The following is a 25203-nucleotide window of genomic DNA, read 5'->3' on the forward strand; positions in this document are numbered from 1 at the left end:
GGGAATATGCACTGATCTCAGATGATGACAGTGGGAATATGCACTGATCTCAGATGATGACAGTGGGAATATGCACTGATCTCAGATGATGACAGTGGGAATATGCCCTGATCTCAGATGATGACAGCGGGAATATGCACTGATCTCAGATGATGACAGTGGGAATATGCACTGATCTCAGATGATGACAGTGGGAATATGCACTGATCCCAGATGATGACAGTGGGAATATGCACTGATCTCAGATGATGACAGCGGGAATATGCACTGATCTCAGATGATGACAGTGGGAATATGCACTGAGTTCAGTCCCTCAAACTGCCACCAGAGGTCACCATGGTCACCATCTCCTGCGACTGACATCCACCTTGATGAGCCTCACCTGTAAATCACTATCATTCATCTTCATTCATCTTCTCAATTATTCATCTTTAACTTACAGAAAAAGATCATCATTTCTGTTTAAGTAGGTTTAGTTCAGTAATGTTGTTCTCTTGTTAAGGGAGGGACTGTGATATTTCCGTCGCTGGTCATTAATAAACAGTGATAACTACACAGAGTCCTTCACTGTACAGCTAAAGTGCTTGTGTTAAAACAGTCAGTCATTTGGTTGCTGTTGATCTGATGAGCTTCAACACGGTAAGACAAACACACTCTTACTTAAATGAAACTGATGATTATTGCGCATATAACATGCGTGTCTTTACATGAGAAATGTTAAGAATAGGGTGATGTACATATACTTGTTTAAGTGATGAATATATTAACGCAAGTATTCATTACTTCAATGAGCTCATTGTTTCTGCTTGAAATTATTACATTGTTTAAATTAATACATTTTTAACTAACTGTGACTTTGTATATGTACATTTCTGAAATGCATATCTTAGACAGTTTCGTCTGATAACAGATCACTCTAAATTGTAATGTGGACTTGTGTATTTTCTGTAAAGCTGCTGTGAAATGATGTGTATTGTGAAAAGCGCTATACAAATAAATGTGAATTGAATGCTGTATTATAGATATATGTTATGCTGATGTGGGTCAGAATGGCTCCTCCTCTTCCTCTGATCTTCTTTCTGCTCATGATTCACGGTGAGTCTCTCTTACATTCACATTAGAAACACTGATGTTTTATTTAAGGCCTCATGAGCGGCTGATCTGCACTTTCTTCTGTCCTGTTCTTACATATTTCTCTCTGAAACAGGAAGCTTGTGTTGAACTTGTCAAACGCTCGTCCCTTTTAGAAATGTCCAATACGCTGATTTCACGCAGCCGCCATTTTGAACTCTCCTATGATTAAAGGCGATACTTCCGGTTTTCTTCCCACCGGAGCCTCGCTTTCGATTTCAAAATAACGGCTGCGTGAAATCAGCGTATAGTCTTTTGCTACTTGCTAGTCAGTGTCACATGGTTTAGGGGGAGGGACTTTCTCAAAGTTCAGAGCTTTTGATTGGACAAAAGTCACTGTTGCAGCAGATCATGAATATATTTTGACTCTTGTTCTCGGAAGTGAATTTGTACATGTTAAATATTTATCATGTCAAAGGAGTTCACTAACATAAATGAGCATAAATGAACTAAAAGCCACAAAACTAATATGTTGATGTCATTGGGTAGCCTATTTAATAAATCAACTTTGATTATTTTCTTCGTCTTATTTTTCATATATTTCATTATTTGAGAGTGTGTCATGTTGTTCGTGGTTCGCTCTTCACTCCTCTGTCTCTGTACATTTACTTCTGCTTTTCTGCAATACCGTAATACGTTTATTGTGATTGGCAAAACATATCAGAATTGTATTATTTAAAATAACAGAATTTTAGTGACAACATCTTAAAATGTTTACATGGTACAATGACTGGTAGGCTACTGTTTTATTTAATTATTATTATTGCTTGACACAAATTTCATGATTTCAATTCTTTCAATCTCTATCACGAATTCAATTCTTGTGATTTGATTCCGATCTTGATTCAATATCGATTAATTTGGATGATATTAGGTACAGTAGATACATGTACATTTTTCTAAAGAAAAAACTAATCTCACACATTGCTGTAATCATACAGAGCCCTGTCAGCTATTATTATTAAAGCTGCAGTCGGCAAGTCTGGCAGATTGAGTGGACTTAGCCAAAATTTTGAATGTTTACAACTCTCATGCCCCTCCCCCACTACCAGCGAGCACCCGCCCATCGTCAGTGCGTGTACCAGTGATGCGCGGGTTGATCCGAAATGAGCGGGTGCCTGCGGTCACCCGCGGTTACCCGCGGTTATGAGTCATCCAAAAATATTTTTAATGATATTCGGGTCGCGGTCGGTCGGGTCGTTTGAAATAAAGATGCCAATTAAACCTTTGTAATTTATATAGTACTAGAGAGCATATGAGCGGAGTGGAGCGGTGAGAATCTCCGCTCATCATCGTTCACGGAAATGTTCGCTCCCCCGCTCAAAGCTACATCAGGCCGCTCCGCATCAGCTGCTACATGAGTGTAGCTCAACGCAGTTTGCTCCGCGCTACACTCAAATCACCCCCCGCTCACTCCAAAAAAGGAAAAAAAAAAAAAGATCTACATGTATATCACTTTTAGCTTAGACCACAGCCTTACCTCCTAAAGAACTAATGAGCAACAACAACATTTTTCAAATAGAAATGTTTTATTTCAAATTACAAATTAGACATATGTAAGAAGGAATATAGCCTACGTACAACAACATTGTTGTTACAACAACAGTCCTGTAAAATTAAACGAATAAATGGGCCTAATAATATAAATAACAATTATATAAACAAAAATATAGCCTACATAAAAATTTTAAAAGTAAATTTACTATTAGGCCAGAATTTTGATAAGTGAACTTTTGCGCAACGCGCACGATTAAAATTTAAATGGGCGTATATCCATTGTACACACAAACTGCTGTAAAAATAAAACGAATAAATGGGCCTAATAATATAAATAAAATGTATATAAACAAAAATATGAAAAAAATATACATAAACGTTTTAAAAGTAGGCTAAATTAGCCTAACTATTAGGCCAACATTCTTATAAATGAACTTTTGCGCAGCGCGCAGGATTAAAATTTAAATAAGCTTGTATCAATTGTTTGAATATTACGCTAGCCTATATTTAATTTACACTTTGTTAATGCGGGTCAGGAAGCGGGTCGGGTACAATATTTTCTACTTTTTTTTTTGCGGTCCGAGTTGCGGGCGGGTTAGTTGAAAACGTCGGTCGGGTGCGGGTTGTTTATACATTGACCCGCGCATCACTGGTGTGTACCTGATTTTCTGTGAACGCGTTCGTCTCTTCAGCATCGATCAACACCATGGACTCGGAGGTAGGCTGCCCTGGCTAATCTATCCATAGATAGCAATAACCGAGGAATTGGAAGCTTGTTAGTAGATTTTCTCTCCGCGATCACGCTTCGTACAATCTTCAGGCGAACTTCAGGCATGTCGTGTGCATGTGATATTGTAATGTGCGCGCCTGCGCGAGGGAGGGGGGATCTGTGGCGTGTGCACGAACTGTGATTGACAGTCAGATCTCACACCCCCCTGCGCTGATTGGACCCGATGATCCGGGAGCGGTGGATTTTTGCAAAACAAATAACACGCTCCAGGTGGAGTTAGAAGCTCGTTTTTTTTTCTAAAACCACCTTATTTATGTTGTTCTGTCGGATTATAGTGTCAATTTCACTGAATTTGATCAAAAAAAATTTGCCGACGGCAGCTTTAAAGATTAAAAATAACAACTCTAATTAAATATAATGTGTTTTTTATTATAATTACAACATTATAATATTGTAGTGATATAGGTAAAAATGTAATAAATATGTAGGCTAATATACTGTAGTGCACATATTTAGCAAATGGTCTCTATAGCTCATTTTTCTAGCCAACTAACGTGCTATGGTCATTAAATGGCTTTCCTGGGGTAAATGTAATGTTATGCTTCTCCAGCGTTATGTAACGTTATGTGATATTCTTGTTCTCCAGCTGTTTTATTGACTTCTTTCTGCAGCTGAAAAACACTGATTGATCGATATTATGTATGAGGTGTTGCACACACAGAAGAGGCTGTGTTTTCTGGTGACACATAATTTTTATTTCTGTCAAACGCTGTACAATCTGAAAATTCAACAAAGAGAACAATAAATAGATATATTATATGATATTATAGGTCTGCACTACATGACGTCACCTAAGTGTGTACTCTGAGTAAGTCCATAAGTCAGGAGTGTGCCATTTGGGACAGGGCCAAAGTAGCTGGCAGTGTGACTACTTCATGTCAAAAAGTGAAACGCCCTGCGGCTCACCACTGCCCCCTAGTGTCACTCGCCAGTACACGCAGGTTTAAGTGATGTTAACATAAACATCTATAGCCTACTTACTAAATGGTAACCAACAATACATAATAATAAAACATATGAATAACAATATACGAGTATTTGAATCTATACGACTACTGAGGCGCTACAGCGATCTGCCACTTTACATTTACACGTCACATTTACAACGCCAAAACGTTATTTATTCTTTTAATTTCGAAATAAAATTGACAGAATCTGAGGGCTGAGAATTTGTTTCATATCAAAAGTAACCAGCTCTGTCTTGTCTGTTGGTGTCAGAGGTGTAAAGTCCAGGTTCAGAAAGTAAAAGTCCTCCTCAGTATTTTGTTCCAATCACCTGGATTTGCTAATTCAGCCAGGAGAACTAATTAGTGAAATCAGCTTCTGAGTTCATGGGTGGAATAAACATATGGCAGGACTTCTACTTTCTGACGCCTGGACTATACACCTCTGGTCAGTGTCAGTGCGATTTTTCTCTGCGTGAGAAAATGTGTGTGTGGCGTGAGAGTGTGTGAAACATGTCGATTAGAGTCTCAGGCTGAAAGTGTGACAGCCCTGCCCTAGCACTAGATCGTGAATATATTTTGCTCTTGTTCTCGGAAGTGAATGTGTATATGTTAAATATTGATTTAGTCATATTCCAGGATTTACAGTTTTTCTGAATTGCAAAAAAACTCAAAACCCACTTCTCTGAACCAAATTCTCAATAGCCTAAACCAATTTGTCAAATAAATCACTCTTTCTGTAAAACATTAAACAAGTTCAGGTCGTTAAAACACTGTGTAAATCTCATGCACTCCTCTTGCAAAACTCAAAACACATTCTCCCTCACTAAAACACATTTCTCACTGTGATGCACTTATGTTTCAAAACAGTAAACACAGGTAGGCTAAAGTTAAACACAAGTACAACAGTTGTCATCATTTACACACAACGACTCAAAATTGTTCACACTTATTTCTAATGATCAGAGGAAACCAACTGTACAAATTACAAGACAGTTTAAAGTGCCTAAATTGACTCAAAATGTTGCATTGAAGATTAGAGGAAGAAGAGTATGAGTATAAGAGGAGGAAGAGCGTGATTATAAGAGGAGGAAGAGTGTGAGTATAAGAGGAGGAAGAGTATGAGTATGAGTATAAGAGGAGGAAGAGTGTGGAAGTGGAAGAGTATAAGAGGAGGAAGAGTGTGAGTATAAGAGGAGGAAAATTGTGAGTATAAGAGGAAGAGTGTGAGTATAAGAGGAGGAAGAGTGTGAGTATAAGAGGAGGAAGAGTATGAGTATAAGAGGAGGAAGAGTGTGGAAGTGGAAGAGTATAAGAGGAGGAAGAGTGTGAGTATAAGAGGAGGAAGAGTGTGAGTATAAGAGGAGGAAGAGTATGAGTATAAGAGGAGGAAGAGTGGGTTAGAGGAGGAAGAGTATGAGTATAAGAGGAGGAAGAGTGTGTGTATAAGAGGAGGAAGAGTATGAGTATAAGAGGAGGAAGAACGTGATTATAAGAGGAGGAAGAGTGTGAGTATAAGAGGAGGAAGAGTATGAGTATAAGAGGAGGAAGAGTGTGAGTATAAGAGGAGGAAGAGTATGAGTATAAGAGGAGGAAGAGTGTGGAAGTGGAAGAGTATAAGAGGAGGGAGAGTGTGAGTATAAGAGGAGGAAAAGTGTGAGTATAAGAGGAGGAAGAGTGTGAGTATAAGAGGAGGAAGAGTATGAGTATAAGAGGATGAAGAGTATGTGAAAGAGGTGATGAACAAGGAAGAGAATGAGTATAAGATGAGGAAGAGTATGAGTATAAGAGGAGGAAGAGTGTGAGTATAAGATGAGGAAGAGTGAGTTAGAGGAGGAAGAGTGTGAGTATAAGAGGAGGAAGAGTGTGAGTATGAGATGAGGAAGAGTATGAGTATAAGAGGAGGAAGAGTATGAGTATGAGATGAGGAAGAGTGTGTGTATAAGAGGAGGAAGAGTATGAGTATAAGAGGAGGAAGAGTGGGTTAGAGGAGGAAGAGTATGAGTATAAGAGGAGGAAGAGTGTGTGTATAAGAGGAGGAAGAGTATGAGTATAAGAGGAGGAAGAACGTGATTATAAGAGGAGGAAGAGTGTGAGTATAAGAGGAGGAAGAGTATGAGTATAAGAGGAGGAAGAGTGTGAGTATAAGAGGAGGAAGAGTATGAGTATAAGAGGAGGAAGAGTGTGGAAGTGGAAGAGTATAAGAGGAGGAAGAGTGTGAGTATAAGAGGAGGAAAAGTGTGAGTATAAGAGGAGGAAGAGTGTGAGTATAAGAGGAGGAAGAGTATGAGTATAAGAGGATGAAGAGTATGTGAAAGAGGTGATGAACAAGGAAGAGAATGAGTATAAGAGGAGGAAGAGTATGAGTATAAGAGGAGGAAGAGTGTGGAAGTGGAAGAGTATAAGAGGAGGAAAAGTGTGAGTATAAGAGGAGGAAAAGTGAGTATAAGAGGAGGAAGAGTGTGAGGATAAGAGGAGGAAGAGTGAGTATAAGAGGAGGAAAAGTGTGAGTATAAGAGGAGGAAAAGTGTGAGTATAAGATGAGGAAGAGTATGAGTATAAGAGGAGGAAGAGTGTGAGTATAAGATGAGGAAGAGTGAGTTAGAGGAGGAAGAGTGTGAGTATAAGAGGAGGAAGAGTGTGAGTATGAGATGAGGAAGAGTATGAGTATAAGAGGAGGAAGAGTGTGAGGATAAGAGGAGGAAAAGTGTGAGTATAAGATGAGGAAGAGTATGAGTATAAGAGGAGGAAGAGTGAGTATAAGAGGAGGAAGAGTGAGTATAAGAGGAGGAAGAGTGTGAGGATAAGAGGAGGAAGAGTGTGAGTATAAGAGGAGGAAAAGTGTGAGTATAAGATGAGGAAGAGTATGAGTATAAGAGGAGGAAGAGTGTGAGTATAAGATGAGGAAGAGTGAGTTAGAGGAGGAAGAGTGTGAGTATAAGAGGAGGAAGAGTGTGAGTATGAGATGAGGAAGAGTATGAGTATAAGAGGAGGAAGAGTATGAGTATGAGATGAGGAAGAGTATGAGTATAAGAGGAGGAAGAGTGAGTATAAGATGAGGAAGAGTGAGTATAAGAGGAGGAAGAGTGTGAGGATAAGAGAAGGAAGAGTGAGTATAAGAGGAGGAAAAGTGTGAGTATAAGAGGAGGAAAAGTGTGAGTATAAGATGAGGAAGAGTATGAGTATAAGAGGAGGAAGAGTGTGAGTATAAGATGAGGAAGAGTGAGTTAGAGGAGGAAGAGTGTGAGTATAAGAGGAGGAAGAGTGTGAGTATGAGATGAGGAAGAGTATGAGTATAAGAGGAGGAAGAGTATGAGTATGAGATGAGGAAGAGTATGAGTATAAGAGAAGGAAGGGTGTGAGTTAGAAGAGGAAGAGTGTGAGTATAAGAGGAGGAAGAGTGTGAGTTAGAGGAGGAAGGGTGTGAGTTAGAGGAGGAAGAGTATGAGTATAAGAGGAGGAAGAGTGTGAGTATAAGAGGAGGAAGAGTGTGAGTATAAGAGGAGGAAGAGTGTGAGGATAAGAGGAGGAAGAGTGAGTATAAGAGGAGGAAGAGTGTGAGTATAAGAGGAGGAAGAGTATGAGTATAAGAGGAGGAATAGTGTGAGTTAGAGGAGGAAGAGTGTGTGTATAAGATGAGGAAGAGTGTGAATTAGAGGAGGAAGAGTGTGAGTTAGAGGAGGAAGAGTGTGAGCATAAGAGGAGGAAGAGTGTGAGTATAAGAGGAGGAAGAGTGTGAGTTAGAGGAGGAAGAGTGTGTGTATAAGATGAGGAAGAGTGTGAATTAGAGGAGGAAGAGTGTGAGCATAAGAGGAGGAAGAGTGTGAGTTAGAGGAGGAAGAGTATGAGTATAAGAGGAGGAAGAGTGTGAGGATAAGAGGAGGAAGAGTGAGTATAAGAGGAGGAAGAGTGTGAGTATAAGAGGAGGAAGAGTATGAGTATAAGAGGAGGAATAGTATTAGTATAAGAGGAAGAAGAGTATGAGTATAAGAGGAGGAAGAGTGTGAGTTAGAGGAGGAAGAGTGTGTGTATAAGATGAGGAAGAGTATGAGTATAAGAGGAGGAAGAGTGTGAGTATAAGAGGAGGAAGAGTGTGAGTATAAGAGGATGAAGAGTGTGAGTATAAGAGGAGGAAGAGTGTGAGTATAAGAGGAGGAAGAGTATGAGTATAAGAGGAGGAAGAGTGTGAGTTAGAGGAGGAAGAGTATGAGTTAGAGGAGGAAGAGTGTGAGTATAAGAGGAGGAAGAGTCTAGGTCTGCACTACATGACGTCACCTAAGTGTGTACTCTGAGTAAGTCCATAAGTCCGGAGTGTGCCATTTGGGACAGGGCCAAAGTAGCTGGCAGTGTGACTACTTCATGTCAAAAAGTGAAACGCCCTGCGGCTCACCACTGCCCCCTAGTGTCATTCGCCAGTACACGCAGGTTTAAGTGATGTTAACATAAACATCTATAGCTACTAAATGGTAACCAACAATACATAATAATAAAACATATGAATAACAATATACAAGTATTTGAATCTATACGACTACTGATCTGCCACTTTATATTTACACGTCACATTTACAACGCCAAAACGTTATTTATTGTTTTAATTTCGAAATAAAATTGACAGAATCTGAGGGCTGAGAATTTGTTTCATATCAAAAGTAACCAGCTCTGTCTTGTCTGTTGGTGTCAGAGGTGTAAAGTCCAGGTTCAGAAAGTAAAAGTCCTCCTCAGTATTTTGTTCCAATCACCTGGATTTGCTAATTCAGCCAGGAGAACTAATTAGTGAAATCAGCTTCTGAGTTCATGGGTGGAATAAACATATGGCAGGACTTCTACTTTCTGACCCCTGGTCAGTGTCAGTGCGATTTTTCTCTGCGTGAGAAAATGTGTGTGTGGCGTGAGAGTGTGTGAAACATGTCGATTAGAGTCTCAGGCTGAAAGTGTGACAGCCCTGCCCTAGCACTAGATCGTGAATATATTTTGCTCTTGTTCTCGGAAGTGAATGTGTATATGTTAAATATTGATTTAGTCATATTCCAGGATTTACAGTTTTTCTGAATTGCAAAAAAACTCAAAACCCACTTCTCTGAACCAAATTCTCAATAGCCTAAACCAATTTGTCAAATAAATCACTCTTTCTGTAAAACATTAAACAAGTTCAGGAAGTTAAAACACTGTGTAAATCTCATGCACTCTTTTTGCAAAACTCAAAACACATTCTCACTCACTAAAACACATTTCTCACTGTGATGCACTTATGTTTCAAAACACTAAACACAGGCAGGCTAAAGTTAAACACAAGTACAACAGTTGTCATCATTTACACCCAACGACTCAAAATTGTTCACACTTATTTCTAATGATCAGAGGAAACCAACTGTACAAATTACAAGACAGTTTAAAGTGCCTAAATTGACTCAAAATGTTGCATTGAAGATTAGAGGAGGAAGAGTATGAGTATAAGAGGAGGAAGAGCGTGATTATAAGAGGAGGGAGAGTGTGAGTATAAGAGGAGGAAGAGTATGAGTATAAGAGGAGGAAGAGTATGAGTTAGAAGAGGAAGAGTTAGTATAAGAGGAGGAAGAGTGTGAGTATAAGAGGAGGAAGAGTATGTGAAAGAGGTCATGAACGAGGAGGAAGAGTATGTGTATAAGAGGAGGAAGAGTATGAGTATAAGAGGAGGAAGAGTATGTGAAAGAGGTGATGAACGAGGAGGAAGAGTATGTGTATAAGAGGAGGAAGAGTATGAGTATAAGCGGAGGAAGGTTATGAGTATAAGAGGAGGAAGAGTATGTGAAAGAGGTGATGAACGAGGAGGAAGAGTATGTGTATAAGAGGAGGAAGAGTATGAGTATAAGCGGAGGAAGGTTATGAGTATAAGAGGAGAAAGAGTATGTGAAAGAGGTGATGAACGAGGAGGAAGAGTATGTCTATAAGAGGAGGAACAGTGTGAGTATAAGAGGAGGAAGAGTGTGAGTTAGAGGAGGAAGAGTGTGAGTATAAGATGAGGAAGAGTGTGAGTATAAGATGAGGAAGAGTATGAGTATAAGATGAGGAAGAGTGAGTATAAGAGGAGGAAGTGTATGAGTATAAGAGGAGGAAGAGTATGAGTATAAGAGGAGGAAGAGTATGAGTATAAGAGGAGGAAGAGTGTGAGTATAAGAGGAGGAAGAGTATGAGTATAAGAGGAGGAAGAGTATGAGTATAAGAGGAGGAAGAGTGTGAGTTAGAGGAGGAAGAGTGTGAGTATAAGAGGAGGAAGAGTGTGAATTAGAGGAGGAAGAGTGTGAGTTAGAGGAGGAAGAGTGTGAGTATAAGAGGAGGAAGAGGAGTGTAAGAGGAGGAAGAGTATGAGTAGAAGAGGAGGAAGAGTATGAGTATAAGATGAGGAAGAGTGTGACGTAGAGGAGGAAGAGTATGAGTATAGAGGAGGAAGAGTGTGTGTATAAGAGGAGGAAGAGTATGAGTATAAGCGGAGGAAGAGTGTGAGTATAAGAGGAGGAAGAGTATGTGAACGAGGTGATGAACGAGGAGGAAGAGTATGAGTATAAGAGGAGGAACAGTGTGAGTATAAGAGGAATAGTGTGAGTTAGAGGAGGAAGAGTGTGAGTATAAGATGAGGAAGAGTATGAGTATAAGAGGAGGAAGAGTGTGAGTATAAGAGAAGGAAGGGTGTGAGTTAGAGGAGAAAGAGTGTGAGTATAAGAGGAGGAAGAGTGTGAGTTAGAGGAGGAAGAGTGTGAGTAAGAGGAGGAAGAGTGTGAGTTAGAGGAGGAAGAGTGTGAGTATAACAGGAGGAAGAATGTGAATTAGAGGAGGAAGAGTGTGAGTTAGAGGAGGAAGAGTGTGAGCATAAGATGAAGAAGAGTGTGAGTTAGAGGAAGAAGAGTATGAGTATAAGAGGAGGAAGAGTGTGAGTTAGAGGAGGAAGAGTATGAGTATAAGAGGAGGAAGAGTATGAGTATAAGAGGAGGAAGAGTATGAGTATAAGAGGAAGAAGAGTATGAGTATAAGAGGAGGAAGAGTGTGAGTATAAGAGGAGGAAGAGTATGAGTATAAGAGGAAGAAGAGTAAGAGTATAAGAGGAGGAAGAGTGTGAGTTAGAGGAGGAAGAGTATGAGTATAAGAGGAGGAGGAGTGTGAGTATAAGAGGAGGAAGAGTGTGAGTATAAGAGGAGGAAGAGTATGAGTATAAGAGGAGGAAGAGTATGAGTATAAGAGGAAGAAGAGTATGAGTATAAGAGGAGGAAGAGTGTGAGTATAAGAGGAGGAAGAGTATGAGTATAAGAGGAAGAAGAGTAAGAGTATAAGAGGAGGAAGAGTGTGAGTTAGAGGAGGAAGAGTATGAGTATAAGAGGAAGAAGAGTATGAGTATAAGAGGAGGAAGAGTGTGAGTATAAGAGGAGGAAGAGTATGAGTATAAGAGGAAGAAGAGTAAGAGTATAAGAGGAGGAAGAGTGTGAGTTAGAGGAGGAAGAGTATGAGTATAAGAAGAGGAAGAGTACGAGTGTAAGAGGAGGAAGAGTGTGAGTATAAGAGGAGGAAGAGTGTGTATAAGAGGAGGAAGAGTGTGAGTTAGAGAAGAGTGTGAGTATAAGAGGAGGAAGAGTGTGAGTATAAGAGGATGAAGATTATGAGTATAAGAGGAGGAAGAGAGTGAGTTAGAGGAGGAAGAGTATGAGTATAAGAGGAGGAAGATTATGAGTATAAGAGGAGGAAGAGTATGAGTATAAGCGGAGGAAGAGTGTGAGTATAAGAGGAGGAAGAGAGTGAGTTAGAGGAGGAAGAGTGTGAGTATAAGAGGAGGAAGAGTATGAGTATAAGAGGAGGAAGAGTATGAGTATAAGCGGAGGAAGAGTGTGAGTATAAGAGGAGGAAGAGTGTGAGTATAAGAGGAGGAAGGGTGTGAGTTAGAGGAGGAAGAGTGTGAGTATAAGAGGAGGAAGAGTATGAGTATAAGATGAGGAAGAGTGTGAGCATAAAGAGGAGGAAGAGTATGAGTATAAGAGGAGGAAGAGTGTGAGTATAAGAGGAGGAAGAGTGTGAGTATAAGAGGAGGAAGAGTGTGAGTTAGAGGAGGAAGAGTGTGAGTAAGAGGAGGAAGAGTGTGAGTTAGAGGAGAAAGAGTGTGAGTATAAGAGGAGGAAGAGTGTGTATTAGAGGAGGAAGAGTGAGTTAGAGGAGGATGAGTGTGAGTATAAGAGGAGGAAGAGGAGTGTAAGAGGAGGAAGAGTATGAGTATAAGAGGTTTGTGAAAGAGGTGATGAACGAGGAGGAAGAGTATGAGTAGAAGAGGAGGAAGAGTATGCGTATAAGATGAGGAAGAGTGTGACGTAGAGGAGGAAGAGTATGAGTATAGAGGAGGAAGAGTGTGTGTATAAGAGGAGGAAGAGTATGAGTATAAGCGGAGGAAGAGTGTGAGTATAAGAGGAGGAAGAGTATGTGAACGAGGTGATGAACGAGGAGGAATAGTATGTGTATAAGAGGAGGAACAATGTGAGTATAAGAGGAATAGTGTGAGTTAGAGGAGGAAGAGTGTGAGTATAAGATGAGGAAGAGTGTGAGTATGAGATGAGGAAGAGTATGAGTATAAGAGGAGGAAGAGTGTGAGTATAAGAGAAGGAAGGGTGTGAGTTAGAGGAGAAAGAGTGTGAGTATAAGAGGAGGAAGAGTATGAGTATAAGAGGAGGAAGAGTGTGAGTATAAGAGGAGGAAGAGTATGAGTATAAGAGGAGGAAGAGTATGAGTATAAGAGGAGGAAGAGTGTGAGTTAGAGGAGGAAGAGTGTGAGTATAAGAGGAGGAAGAGTGTGACTTAGAGGAAGAAGAGTGTGAGTTAGAGGAAGAAGAGTATGAGTATAAGAGGAGGAAGAGTGTGAGTTAGAGGAGGAAGAGTATGAGTATAAGAGGAGGAAGAGTATGAGTATAAGAGGAGGAAGAGTATGAGTATAAGAGGAAGAAGAGAATGAGTATAAGAGGAGGAAGAGTGTGAGTATAAGAGGAGGAAGAGTATGAGTATAAGAGGAAGAAGAGTATGAGTATAAGAGGAGGAAGAGTGTGAGTATAAGAGGAGGAAGAGTGTGAGTATAAGAGGATGAAGAGTGTGAGTATCAGAGGAGAAAGAGTGTGAGTATAAGAGGAGGAAGAGTATGAGTATAAGAAGAGGAAGAGTACGAGTGTAAGAGGAGGAAGAGTGTGAGTATAAGAGGAGGAAGAGTGTGAGTATAAGAGGAGGAAGAGTGTGAGTTAGAGGAGGAAGAGTGTGAGTATAAGAGGAGGAAGAGTGTGAGTTAGAGAAGAGTGTGAGTATAAGAGGAGGAAGAGTGTGAGTATAAGAGGATGAAGAGTATGAGTATAAGAGGAGGAAGAGAGTGAGTTAGAGGAGGAAGAGTATGAGTATAAGAGGAGGAAGAGTATGAGTATAAGAGGAGGAAGAGTATGAGTATAAGCGGAGGAAGAGTGTGAGTATAAGAGGAGGAAGAGAGTGAGTTAGAGGAGGAAGAGTGTGAGTATAAGAGGAGGAAGAGTATGAGTATAAGAGGAGGAAGAGTATGAGTATAAGCGGAGGAAGAGTGTGAGTATAAGAGGAGGAAGAGTGTGAGTATAAGAGGAGGAAGGGTGTGAGTTAGAGGAGGAAGAGTGTGAGTATAAGAGGAGGAAGAGTGTGAGTATAAGAGGAGGAAGAGGAGGAAGAGTGTGAGTATAAGAGGAGGAAGAGTGTGAGTATAAGAGGAGGAAGGGTGTGAGTTAGAGGAGAAAGAGTGTGAGTATAAGAGAAGGAAGTGTGTGAGTATAAGAGGAGGAAGAGTGTGAGTTAGAGGAGGAAGAGTGTGAGTAAGAGGAGGAAGAGTGTGAGTTAGAGGAGGAAGAGTGTGAGTATAAGAGGAGGAAGAGTGTGAGTTAGAGGAGGAAGAGTATGAGTATAAGAGGAGGAAGAGTATGAGTATAAGAGGAGGACGAGTATGAGTATAAGAGGAAGAGTATGAGTATAAGAGGAAGAAGAGTATGAGTTAGAGGAGGAAGAGTATGAGTATAAGAGGAGGAAGAGTGTGAGTATAAGAGGAGGAAGAGTATGAGTATAAGAGGAGGAAGAGTGTGAGTTAGAGGAGGAAGAGTGTGTGTATAAGAGGAGGAAGAGTATGAGTATAAGAGGAGGAGGAGTGTGAGTATAAAAGGGAGGAAGAGTATGAGTATAAGAGGAGGAAGAGTGTGTGTATAAGAGGAGGAAGAGTGTGTATAAGAGGAGGAAGAGTGTGAGTTAGAGGAGGAAGAGTGTGAGTGTAAGAGGAGGAAGAGTGTGAGTATAAGAGGATGAAGACTATGAGTATAAGAGGAGGAAGAGTATGAGTATAAGAGGAGGAAGAGTATGAGTACAAGAGGATGAAGAGTGTGAGTATCAGAGGAGAAAGAGTATGAGTATAAGAGGAGGAAGAGTATGAGTATAAGAGGATGAAGAGTGTGAGTATCAGAGGAGAAAGAGTATGAGTATAAGAGGAGGAAGAGTATGAGTATAAGAAGAGGAAGAGTACGAGTGTAAGAGGAGGAAGAGTGTGAGTATAAGAGGAGGAAGAGTGTGTATAAGAGGAGGAAGAGTGTGAGTTAGAGGAGGAAGAATGTGAGTGTAAGAGGAGGAAGAGTGTGAGTATAAGAGGATGAAGACTATGAGTATAAGAGGAGGAAGAGTATGAGTATAAGAGGAGGAAGAGTGTGAGTATAAGAGGAGGAAGAGAGTGAGTTAGAGGAGGAAGAGTGTGAGTTAGAGGAGGAAGAGTGTGAGTTAGAGGAGGAAGAGTGTGAGTATAAAGAGGAGGAAGAGTGTGAGAATAAGAGGAGGAAGAGTATGAGTATAAGAGGAGGAAGAGTGTGAGTATAAAGAGGAGGAAGAGTATGAGTATAAGAGGAGGAAGAGTGTGAGTATAAGAGGAGGAAGAGTGTGAGTATAAGAGGAGGAAGGGTGTGAGTTAGAGGAGGAAGAGTGTGAGTTAGAGGAGGAAGAGTGTGAGTATAAGAGGAGGAAGAGTGTGAGTATAAGAGGATGAAGAGTGTGAGTATAAGAGGAGGAAGAGTGTGAGTATAAGAGGAGGAAGGGTGTGAGTATAAGAAGAGGAAGAGTGTGAGTATAAGAGGAGGAAGAGTACGAGTGTAAGATGAGGAAGAGTATAAGTATAAGAGGAGGAAGAGTGTGAGTATAAGAGGAGGAAGAGTGTGAGTATAAGAGGAGGAAGGGTGTGAGTTAGAGGAGGAAGAGTGTGAGTTAGAGGAGGAAGAGTGTGAGTATAAAGAGGAGGAAGAGTGTGAGTATAAGAGGATGAAGAGTGTGAGTATCAGAGGAGAAAGAGTATGAGTATAAGAGGAGGAAGAGTATGAGTATAAGAAGAGGAAGAGTACGAGTGTAAGAGGAGGAAGAGTGTGAGTATAAGAGGAGGAAGAGTGTGTATAAGAGGAGGAAGAGTGTGAGTTAGAGGAGGAAGAGTGTGAGTGTAAGAGGAGGAAGAGTGTGAGTATAAGAGGATGAAGACTATGAGTATAAGAGGAGGAAGAGTATGAGTATAAGAGGAGGAAGAGTGTGAGTATAAGAGGAGGAAGAGAGTGAGTTAGAGGAGGAAGAGTGTGAGTATAAGAGGAGGAAGAGTATGAGTATAAGAGGAGGAAGAGTGTGAGTATAAGCGGAGGAAGAGTGTGAGTATAAGAGGAGGAAGAGTGTGAGTATAAGAGGAGGAAGAGTGTGAGTATAAGAGGAGGAAGGGTGTGAGTTAGAGGAAGAAGAGTGTGAGTATAAGAGGAGGAAGAGTGTGAGTATAAAGAGGAGGAAGAGTATGAGTATAAGAGGAGGAAGAGTGTGAGTATAAGAGGAGGAAGAGTGTGAGTATAAGAGGAGGAAGGGTGTGAGTTAGAGGAGGAAGAGTGTGAGTTAGAGGAGGAAGAGTGTGAGTATAAGAGGAGGAAGAGTGTGAGTATAAGAGGATGAAGAGTGTGAGTATAAGAGGAGGAAGAGTGTGAGTATAAGAGGAGGAAGGGTGTGAGTATAAGAAGAGGAAGAGTGTGAGTATAAGAGGAGGAAGAGTACGAGTGTAAGATGAGGAAGAGTATAAGTATAAGAGGAGGAAGAGTGTGAGTATAAGAGGAGGAAGAGTGTGAGTATAAGAGGAGGAAGGGTGTGAGTTAGAGGAGGAAGAGTGTGAGTTAGAGGAGGAAGAGTGTGAGTATAAAGAGGAGGAAGAGTGTGAGAATAAGAGGAGGAAGAGTATGAGTATAAGAGGAGGAAGAGTGTGAGTATAAGAGGACGAAGAGTGTGTGTATAAGAGGAAGAAGAGTGTGAGTATAAGAGGAGGAAGAGTATGTGTGTAAGAGGAGGAAGAGTATGTGTGTAAGAGGAGGAAGAGTGTGTGAAAGAGGTGATGAACAAGGAGGAAGAAGAAGAGGAAGGTGTGGAGAATGTGGTCAAGGCTGGATCTGCTTCAGGGTTTTTCTCTTCTCCTGCAGAGATGATATTCTCCGGCCGGACCGACATGAAGACGTGAAGCTGAAGCAGAATAAATCTCTCTCACTGACCTTGATTCTGCAGTTGCTCAACTCTTCTGACTGTACTTTACAGTAACATGCATTTCATTTACAGTTTTTTTACTGTAACATTTTGGGCTTCTGCAGTTGGTCACTGTATTTCACAGTATGCAAATGCTGAATATACAGACATTCGACACTATACAATATTCAGTACAATACTATACAGTACTTGCAGTGCATACAGTATTTATTCACTCACCACTGTCAGGTGTCAGTACTACTTTTTTACATAATTGCAAAATTCGTTTACTTTCTTACAATACGTTTACTTTCTTACAATAAATAAATAAATATTTCTCCTGTAACTGCATGCTTTGGATTCTGTGTTCTCCATTTGTCATGTAGTGTCTAACGAATGATCTGTAGTGTTTCTAATATTGACTGATGTGTGTAAGATCTGAAAGCATTGTTTGATTTTACCAGAAGAGTCAGAGATTCTCTGAATGAGTTTTGAACATTTGCTTTTGTGTTTAAAGGGGTCATATAATGTCATTTTTGTACAAGCTAATATGATTCTTTAGGGTCTAAATTAAAAGTTTGTAATATACTTTAATTAAAAATTCTCATTAGTATTGTAAGAAAACACTCATTTTAGCTGGTCAACAACAGCTCTGTTTTCAGCACGCCGTTTAAGTGCATGTGTCTTTAAATGATAATGAGCTTTGCTCACCCCGCCCCCCTGTTCTGTGCGTACACCGTTTGTAACACAATAACCATAACGCGTTGTTTATCATAAACATGGGATTATGAATTATATTGAGAACGTCATACATAGAAAACATGCCGTAATGTACCCTGAGTGTAAAAATAGCCGCATTCATCGTGAAGCGTGCAGCAAGCGATTTGCAAAGATTAATATAAAGATTAATATAAAGGTTAATAAAACGTTACACTCACTCACTCACTTCTTCTGGAGGTTCAGCAGGAACACGAATAGTTACCGATCCTTTTTTCAGGAGCAGCTTCTTAGTAAATCCAGCTTTATACTGACCCTCGTTTATAAAGCAGTCTGGTGAAATGATTCGCGCAAACTTAAAGCATTGACGTTGTGGGGAATATTCCCTTTGAAAACAAACTCAGCCACTGCGTCTTCAGCGTTTTTTTTTTTTTTTTTTTATACCTTTATTTAACCAGGAGGTCCCATTGAGATTCAGAATCTCTTTTACAAGAGAGACCTGGCCAAGGTAGCAGCCAAATCACAACAAATGCATACATAACAAACACCAAATTACATTTTCACGATAAAAGAAGTACAAAATGTTAAAAATAAAAATATAAAACACAATGAGACTCTTAAGAAAAACAAGAACATGTCTCCATCACAACACTCTTTACAGTAGTTTTAAATTCATTTATGGACATAAGGGTTTCTAACTTTAGCTCTTTTTGTAGATTATTCCACCCCCAAGGTGCTAAATAAGAAAAAGCAGTTTTTCCCAATTCGGTTGTAACTCGTGGCACATTAAAAAGCAACCACTTTGAGGAGTGTAGCTGATAGGTACCAGAGCAAACAGAGAGGAGGTTACAGAGGTACAGTGGAAATTTGCCAAGTATAGCTTTATAAATAAAGATATACCAGTGCTGTTGTCTACGGTTTGGATTTAGGAACATCAAAATGTCTGCTGTGTTCCTTATTACACCCAAGAACAGAAAACCACAATCGCTTAGACGCCATTCTGCTCATAGACAGAGCTCCAGTGTATCAACAATGACCACGCCGGTCCACACGGACTATGATTGACAGGTCACTCACGAGTGAGGGCGGGTCTGTGTTGAAGCGCTGCTGTCAATCAACAATCGTGGGAGGGGCGTCCGACCGTGTGACGTCACTAGGTCGAACGGCTTGATTTGAGATGGGGTAAAAACATATAAGAAGATTCTTTTTTTTTTTTTATCATTATATGATGGTTGTGTACAGGCACTGCCAACACACATTTCAGTACAATCAACTTGTAAAAGTGCATGTACCATTATATGACCCCTTTAAGGTTTTGGGAAAGTGAGTGATGGTTTCAAGAAATGTGTTTTAGCAATTCAGAAAAACTGTTGTTGTTTTTGGCTGATTTCTTGGTTCTCTCTTCACTCCTCTGTCTTAAAGTAATTCACACTGAGATTATTTATTCACATGTATATTATATTTCCTGTAATGAGTCGCTGTTTTCAAATAGTAATAAAGTATTGTCATGTTTTCATGGCCCAATATAACAGATACAACTACATTTACAGTTTGATGAATTCTGTGTTTCAGGGGTTTCTTGTGCTGGTTGGAGTGTGAGTTACAGTCCTTCACACATCTGTGCACTAAAGGACTCAACAGTGATAATGAGATGCACTTATACATACCCTACTGGGTATCAGATCATGGAAGTGTTCTGGACCAAAACAAAAGATAAAAAGGAACATGAAGAGTTTCCAGATCTGTCTAAGGACCCTGAATACAGTCAGAGGCTTCAGTATCTGGGAGATCAACAGAAGTACTGCACCATCAGACTGAGTCATGTGACACTGAAGGATTCACACATGTACTATTTCAGATTCACAACTGATAAACCTGATGGAAAATGGATTGGTAAATCTGGAGTGACTCTTACTGTCACAGGTGAGTTTGATGAGGTTCATCTCTTCTTCTGTGCATTATGTTGAATAATAATCAGTGTATGACAGCAGCACTAGATATAATGTGTGTGTTGTGTTCAGATCTTCAGGTGGAGTCTCCTGAGAGAGTGACAGAGGGAGATTCAGTCACTCTGAGATGTAAAAGCAGCTGCGCTCTGACTGACAGAGCAACATTCATCTGGTACAGAAACTCACAGCCATTAACTGAGAGAAGAGACAGAAACAATGAACTCCTGCTGCAGTCAGTCAGAAGAGAGGATTCAGGCAGATATAGCTGTGCTGTAGACGGACACATCTCTCCTGCTGTTCAGCTCAATGTCATGTGTGAGTGCAGATTATTTTAGTCTTTTTAATAACCAGAGATTGTGTTTCAATTAGATGATTTAGGGTTTTAATTTTTGTACTTTTTAGTCCCTCCCAGGAGCGTCTCAGTGTCCATCAGTCCATCTGGTGTAATAGTGGAGGGAGATTCAGTGACTCTGAACTGCATCAGTGACTCAAACCCTCCTGCAGAAATCCGCTGGTTTAAAGGAGGAACGATTGTAGGATCTGGAAGAATCTTCAGCATCTCAAAGATCAGCTCTGTTGACAGTGGAGAATACAAGTGCAAGTCCATCAATGAACATGGAGAGAAATACTCTAATGCCGTGATGTTAAATGTCATGTGTGAGTTAATGATGGTTCAGTGTCTGTGACATTAAATCCTCTAAACATCTGTAATTTCAAGTTTAATATGATTGTTAATGACATCAATGTTTCTCTGTTTTAGATCCACCCAGGAGCGTCTCAGTGTTGATGAGTGGATCTGGTGTAATAGTGGAGGGAGATTCAGTGACTCTGAACTGCATCAGTGACTCAAACCCTCCTGCAGAAATCAGCTGGTTTAAAGGAGTAACGATTGTAGGATCTGGAAGAATCTTCAGCATCTCAAAGATCAGCTCTGATGACAGTGGAGAATACAAGTGCAAGTCCATCAATGAACATGGAGAGAAATACTCTGATGCTGTGACTTTAAATGTCATGTGTGAGTTTATTATAAAACATTAGATGTTAATTCTCTGTTTGGATTAATTTGGTTCATATTAGTCATTTTAAAAATGTGTCAGAGGTCTTAAATAATTTGGTGATTGTTATTAGACCCTCCCAGGAGCGTCTCAGTGTTCATCAGTCCATCTGGTGTAATAGAGGTGGGAGATTCAGTGACTCTGAACTGCAGCAGTGACTCAAACCCTCCTGCAGAAATCAGCTGGTTTAAAGGAGGAACATTTGTAGGATCTGGAAAAATCTTCAGCATCTCAAAGATCAGCTCTGATGACAGTGGAGAATACAAGTGCAAGTCCATCAATGAACATGGAGAGAAATACTCTAATGCCGTGATGTTAAATGTCATGTGTGAGTTAATGATGGTTCAGTGTCTGTGACATTAAATCCTCTAAACATCTGTAATTTCAAGTTTAATATGATTGTTAATGATATCAATGTTTCTCTGTTTTAGATCCTCCCAGGAGCGTCTTAGCATCCATCAGTCCATCTGGTGTAATAGTGGAGGGAGATTCAGTGACTCTGAACTGCATCAGTGACTCAAACCCTCCTGCAGAAATCAGCTGGATTAAAGGAGGAACGTTTGTAGGATCTGGAGGAATCTACAGCATCTCAAAGATCAGCTCTGATGACAGTGGAGAATACAAGTGCAAGTCCATCAATGAACATGGAGAGAAATACTCTGATGCTGTGACTTTAAACGTCATGTGTGAGTTTATTATAAAACATAAGATGCTAATTCTCTGTTTGGATTAATTTGGTTCCCCTTCAGGGACTACCGCTGCGTGTAATCGCAGTGGGAACGCCTCCAGCGTAGTGCGTCTGAAGCATGAATGAAATCAGTCCAATGGCGAGACGGAACGTAGTAGGCAGGTGACGTCATCGACCAGGAAACTATAAAGCACCCCTGAATCACAAGCGAGACAGCTTCTGTTACTTCAGCAGCGCTCTGTGTGAATCTATGTCCCTGGTGTTTTTTTGTCTGTCTTAGAATTTGCTAGGCAGGAGTTTTCACCCATATATATATAAAAAAAAAAAACTTTGTAATGGCGAGCGAACAGCATTTCAATAGGGTGTTCATCCCTACCTATCTACAAATCACGGGTGGGGATACACATATTGTGTGCTGTTCGTTTGGGAGCGCAGCACGCTCAATCAGCCCTCGAGGGGACTGAATAAGCATTGTTGTGAGAACGCTGTGCTCCCTCCGGTCGTTCTTTGAGGAGGGCGACTCGGCTCGCGTTCCTCGCGGCTCGCGTTCCGCTTCTGTCGAGGCAGAGCGGCGGCTCGAGTCACGAGGTTCGCAAATGGATCTGGCAGAGGGGTTTTAGAGATGGGCTTCGCCTTTTCTCTGCCTTCACCTGCCAGGTCCAGTGTCTCGGGGCGGAAGCACGCTTTGCGGTTACTTCCACCCCGAATGAGGCATCGGTACTGCAATTATCCAGTTCTGAGGAGCTGAATGTTGTAGTTATTGAAATAGACTCGCCACTTCAATGTGTAGAAAAACACACACACAATAATGAAGTTTTAGAAAACAAACTGTTGAGTCTTAAAGCAGATCTCGCGCTGGCTGAGGCAGCGTGTAGATGGCAGCATAAAGAATCAACGGCTTGGATCTCGCGTTGTCGAGGCAACGCGTAGATCCGCAATTTATTTATAATGTGGAGGAAACTGAGCTTAAGGAGTTTCCCTTTCTCTCTTATTCCTATTATCACAACTAAAATGTGTGTTTTCAAGCTATGATTCTTTCTGTATTCAAATATGAATATTCGGCCTGTTATTCAGACTATGAAATACTTTGTTACTGGCTGTATTTAAATTTGAGAAATTAAAAAAAGGTATATAAAATACTATGCACTTTCTAAAACCCATGTTTATGGCGAGGGCACACGCCGAGTGCTTCGTGCCCTTTCTAAAATCTATGTTTATGGTTTTATTTAATTTTGAGAAATTAAATGAAATATCTTTCTGGCCTTTTAACTGCATAAAATACTATGCAGTTTCTAAAATCCATGCTTATGGTAAGGGCACGCGCCGAGTGCTTCGTGCCCTTTCTAATATCAGTACTTATGATAAAACGGATCTGAGGACTGTTATTATCTCTAAGTAGGCCAAGGAGCCCTGACACTAGTAGTGTAGGGCTTCTGAGGGTACACCCCTCCTTGGGGAAGATGGTTTCCACCTTATTATATGGTGCCTGTCTCCCCTCGGTGCCCTCAGGGGGGTCGTTCTGCCAACCCCGCCTTCATGCCGGGGCACAGAAGGTCCCAGAGAGTTTTTACCCGAGAGTTGCTCGCTCCCTCCGAGGAGGGCTCTAGAGTAGTCAGGCCAGTTGTTCCCTGCCGGTGCGCCGCTTCAGGGCACTGTGCCTGCTGTTCAAAATACACCCCACCGTGGGGAAGACGGTTTCCACCTCATTATACGGTGCCCGTCTCCACTCGGTGCCCTTAGGGGGCCGGTCTGCCAACCCCGCCTTCAAGCCGGGGCGTAGATGGCCCCAGCGAGCGTTTCCCGAGGGGCGCTCGCTCCCTCTGAGGAGGAGTCTAGAGCAGTTAGACCAGTTGTTCCCTGCCGGTGCGCCGTTACAGGGCACTGTGTCTGCAGCTTGACATATTCCAGAGGTCAGCCTCGAGAGGCTGGCACCCTAGTAGATTTTCTAGTGGAGTGGAAAAATCTTCCCAATATGTCTCAGTGGGTCCTGCATACAATCGAAAGAGGTTACGCTATACAGTTCAGGTCTCGTCCGCCTCGGTTCAGAGGGGTCCTTTCCACTGTGGTGGGCCCCGAGCAGGCTCTGGTGATGGAACAGGAGGTTATGACTCTTCTGCAAAAAGGAGTTATAGAACGGGTTCCTCCTCCCATCAGGGAGTCAGGTTATTACAGCCGGTACTTCATTGTTCCAAAGAAAGACGGGGGGTTGCGTCCGATTTTAGATCTGCGTCTTTTAAATCGCACTGTAGGGAAGCTCAAGTTCAAGATGCTCATTCTCAAACAGATCGTGTCACAAATCAGGTCCGAGGACTGGTTCGTCACGATAGATCTGTAGGACGCCTACTTCCATGTGTCTATTCTTCCTCAACACAGGAAGTTCCTGAGGTTCGCTTTCGGGGGCGAAGCGTACCAATATCGGGTTCTTCCGTTCGGCCTAGCATTGTCACCCCGAATGTTCACGAAGTGTATGGATGCAGCTATAGCCCCTCTAAGGCTGCAGGGCATCCGCATTCTGAATTATATCGACGATTGGTTAATTCTCGCTCAATCGGAACAACAGGCAGTTCGGCATCGAGATGTCGTTCTTGCTCACATCAAGAGATTGGCTCAACGCCAAAAAGAGTGTGCTTTCTCCATTACAGAGAACCACTTTTCTCGGTGTAGTGTGAGATTCGACGACGATGCAGGCACAATTGTCACCTGCGCGTATTGCTTCGATTCTCGCCGCAGTAGATCAGGTCAAGCTAGGCCAGTCATTCACTGTGAAACAGTTCCAGAAACTGTTAGGTCTCATGGCAGCTGCGTCCAACGTGATACCTTTTGGCCTCGTGCACATGAGACCGCTACAGTGGTGGCTCAGAACCAAGAGATTCTCCCCGGGGGGAAATCGGTTCCGCACGATCATGAGTTCGCGACGGTGTCATCGCGCCCTGATCATGTGGAAAGATCCTTGGTTTCTGTCCCAAGGTCCTGTGTTGGGAGCTCCTTGTCGTTGCGTAATGCTAACGACGGATGCCTCTCTCACGGGTTGGGGGGCGATCATGAGTGGTCGCCCAGCTCAGGGTCTGTGGCAGGACCATCATCGTCTATGGCACATACATTTTCTAGAGATGTTGGCAGTGTTTCTGGCTCTGAAACACTTCCTCCCAGACCTAAGGGGCCACCATGTTCTTGTCCGAACAGACAACACATCGGTGGTCTCTTATATCAACCATCAGGGGGGTCTGCGTTCTCGCCCGCTTTACAAACTGGCACGTCAGATCCTTCTATGGTCCCAAGGGAAAATTCTTTTGCTGAGAGCTATTTATCTCCCGGGGTATTTAAATCAGGGGGCAGACATCCTGTCGAGGCAGGGGCCAAGGCCCGGGGAATGGAGACTTCACCCCGAGGTGGTGGAGCTCCTATGGGAACATTTAGATCGTGCCTTTTTGCTTCCCGAGAGACATCACACTGTCCACTGTGGTTCTCTCTCAGCCATCCAGCCCCATTGGGGTTGGACGCTATGGTACAGCCGTGGCCGAGGTCACGTCTGTACGCATTTCCCCCGATCGCTCTGCTCCCGGGAGTTCTGGAGAGGATTCGCCGGGACGGGCTCAGTCTTCTGCTAATAGCCCCGTTCTGGCCGGCCCGAGTATGGTTTGCGGACCTAGTGTTCCTCCTCGACGGCTCTCCCCTGGAGATTCCGATCAGGAGGGACCTACTCTCTCAGGCGAGTGGGTCGATCCTTCACCCCCGCCCAGAGCTATGGAGACTATGGGCTTGGCCTCTGAGGGGGCTCAGCTCATAGAATCCGGTCTCTCGACTGAGGTCGTTGAGACCATTCTCCAATCCAGAGCTCCCGCTACGAGGAAGTTATATGCTGCGAGGTGGAAACTTTTCACCTCTTGGTGTGGAGAGCGCCAACAGGACCCAGTTA

At 41.9% G+C, this 25203-nt stretch overlaps 1 protein-coding gene across 1 annotated transcript in view; it reads left to right on the forward strand.

Annotated features, from left to right (window-relative positions):
• Positions 1-621: 621 nt before the first annotated feature.
• LOC307154794 (uncharacterized protein) overlaps positions 622-25203 on the forward strand; it is a 66775-nt gene continuing 42193 nt past the window's right edge. The window contains exons 1-8 of the mRNA XM_079864884.1: positions 622-639; positions 1023-1095; positions 19168-19518; positions 19617-19859; positions 20305-20559; positions 20673-20840; positions 23028-23170; positions 24762-25080. Of these exons, the coding sequence (XP_079721010.1) occupies positions 625-639; positions 1023-1095; positions 19168-19518; positions 19617-19859; positions 20305-20559; positions 20673-20840; positions 23028-23170; positions 24762-25080 (1567 nt within the window). The 5' untranslated portion in view covers positions 622-624. The remainder of the gene's footprint in view (positions 640-1022; positions 1096-19167; positions 19519-19616; positions 19860-20304; positions 20560-20672; positions 20841-23027; positions 23171-24761; positions 25081-25203) is intronic.

This window comes from Squalius cephalus, assembly GCF_949319135.1.
Source record: "Squalius cephalus genome assembly, chromosome: 2".
NCBI classification, from domain to species: Eukaryota; Metazoa; Chordata; class Actinopteri; order Cypriniformes; family Leuciscidae; genus Squalius; species Squalius cephalus.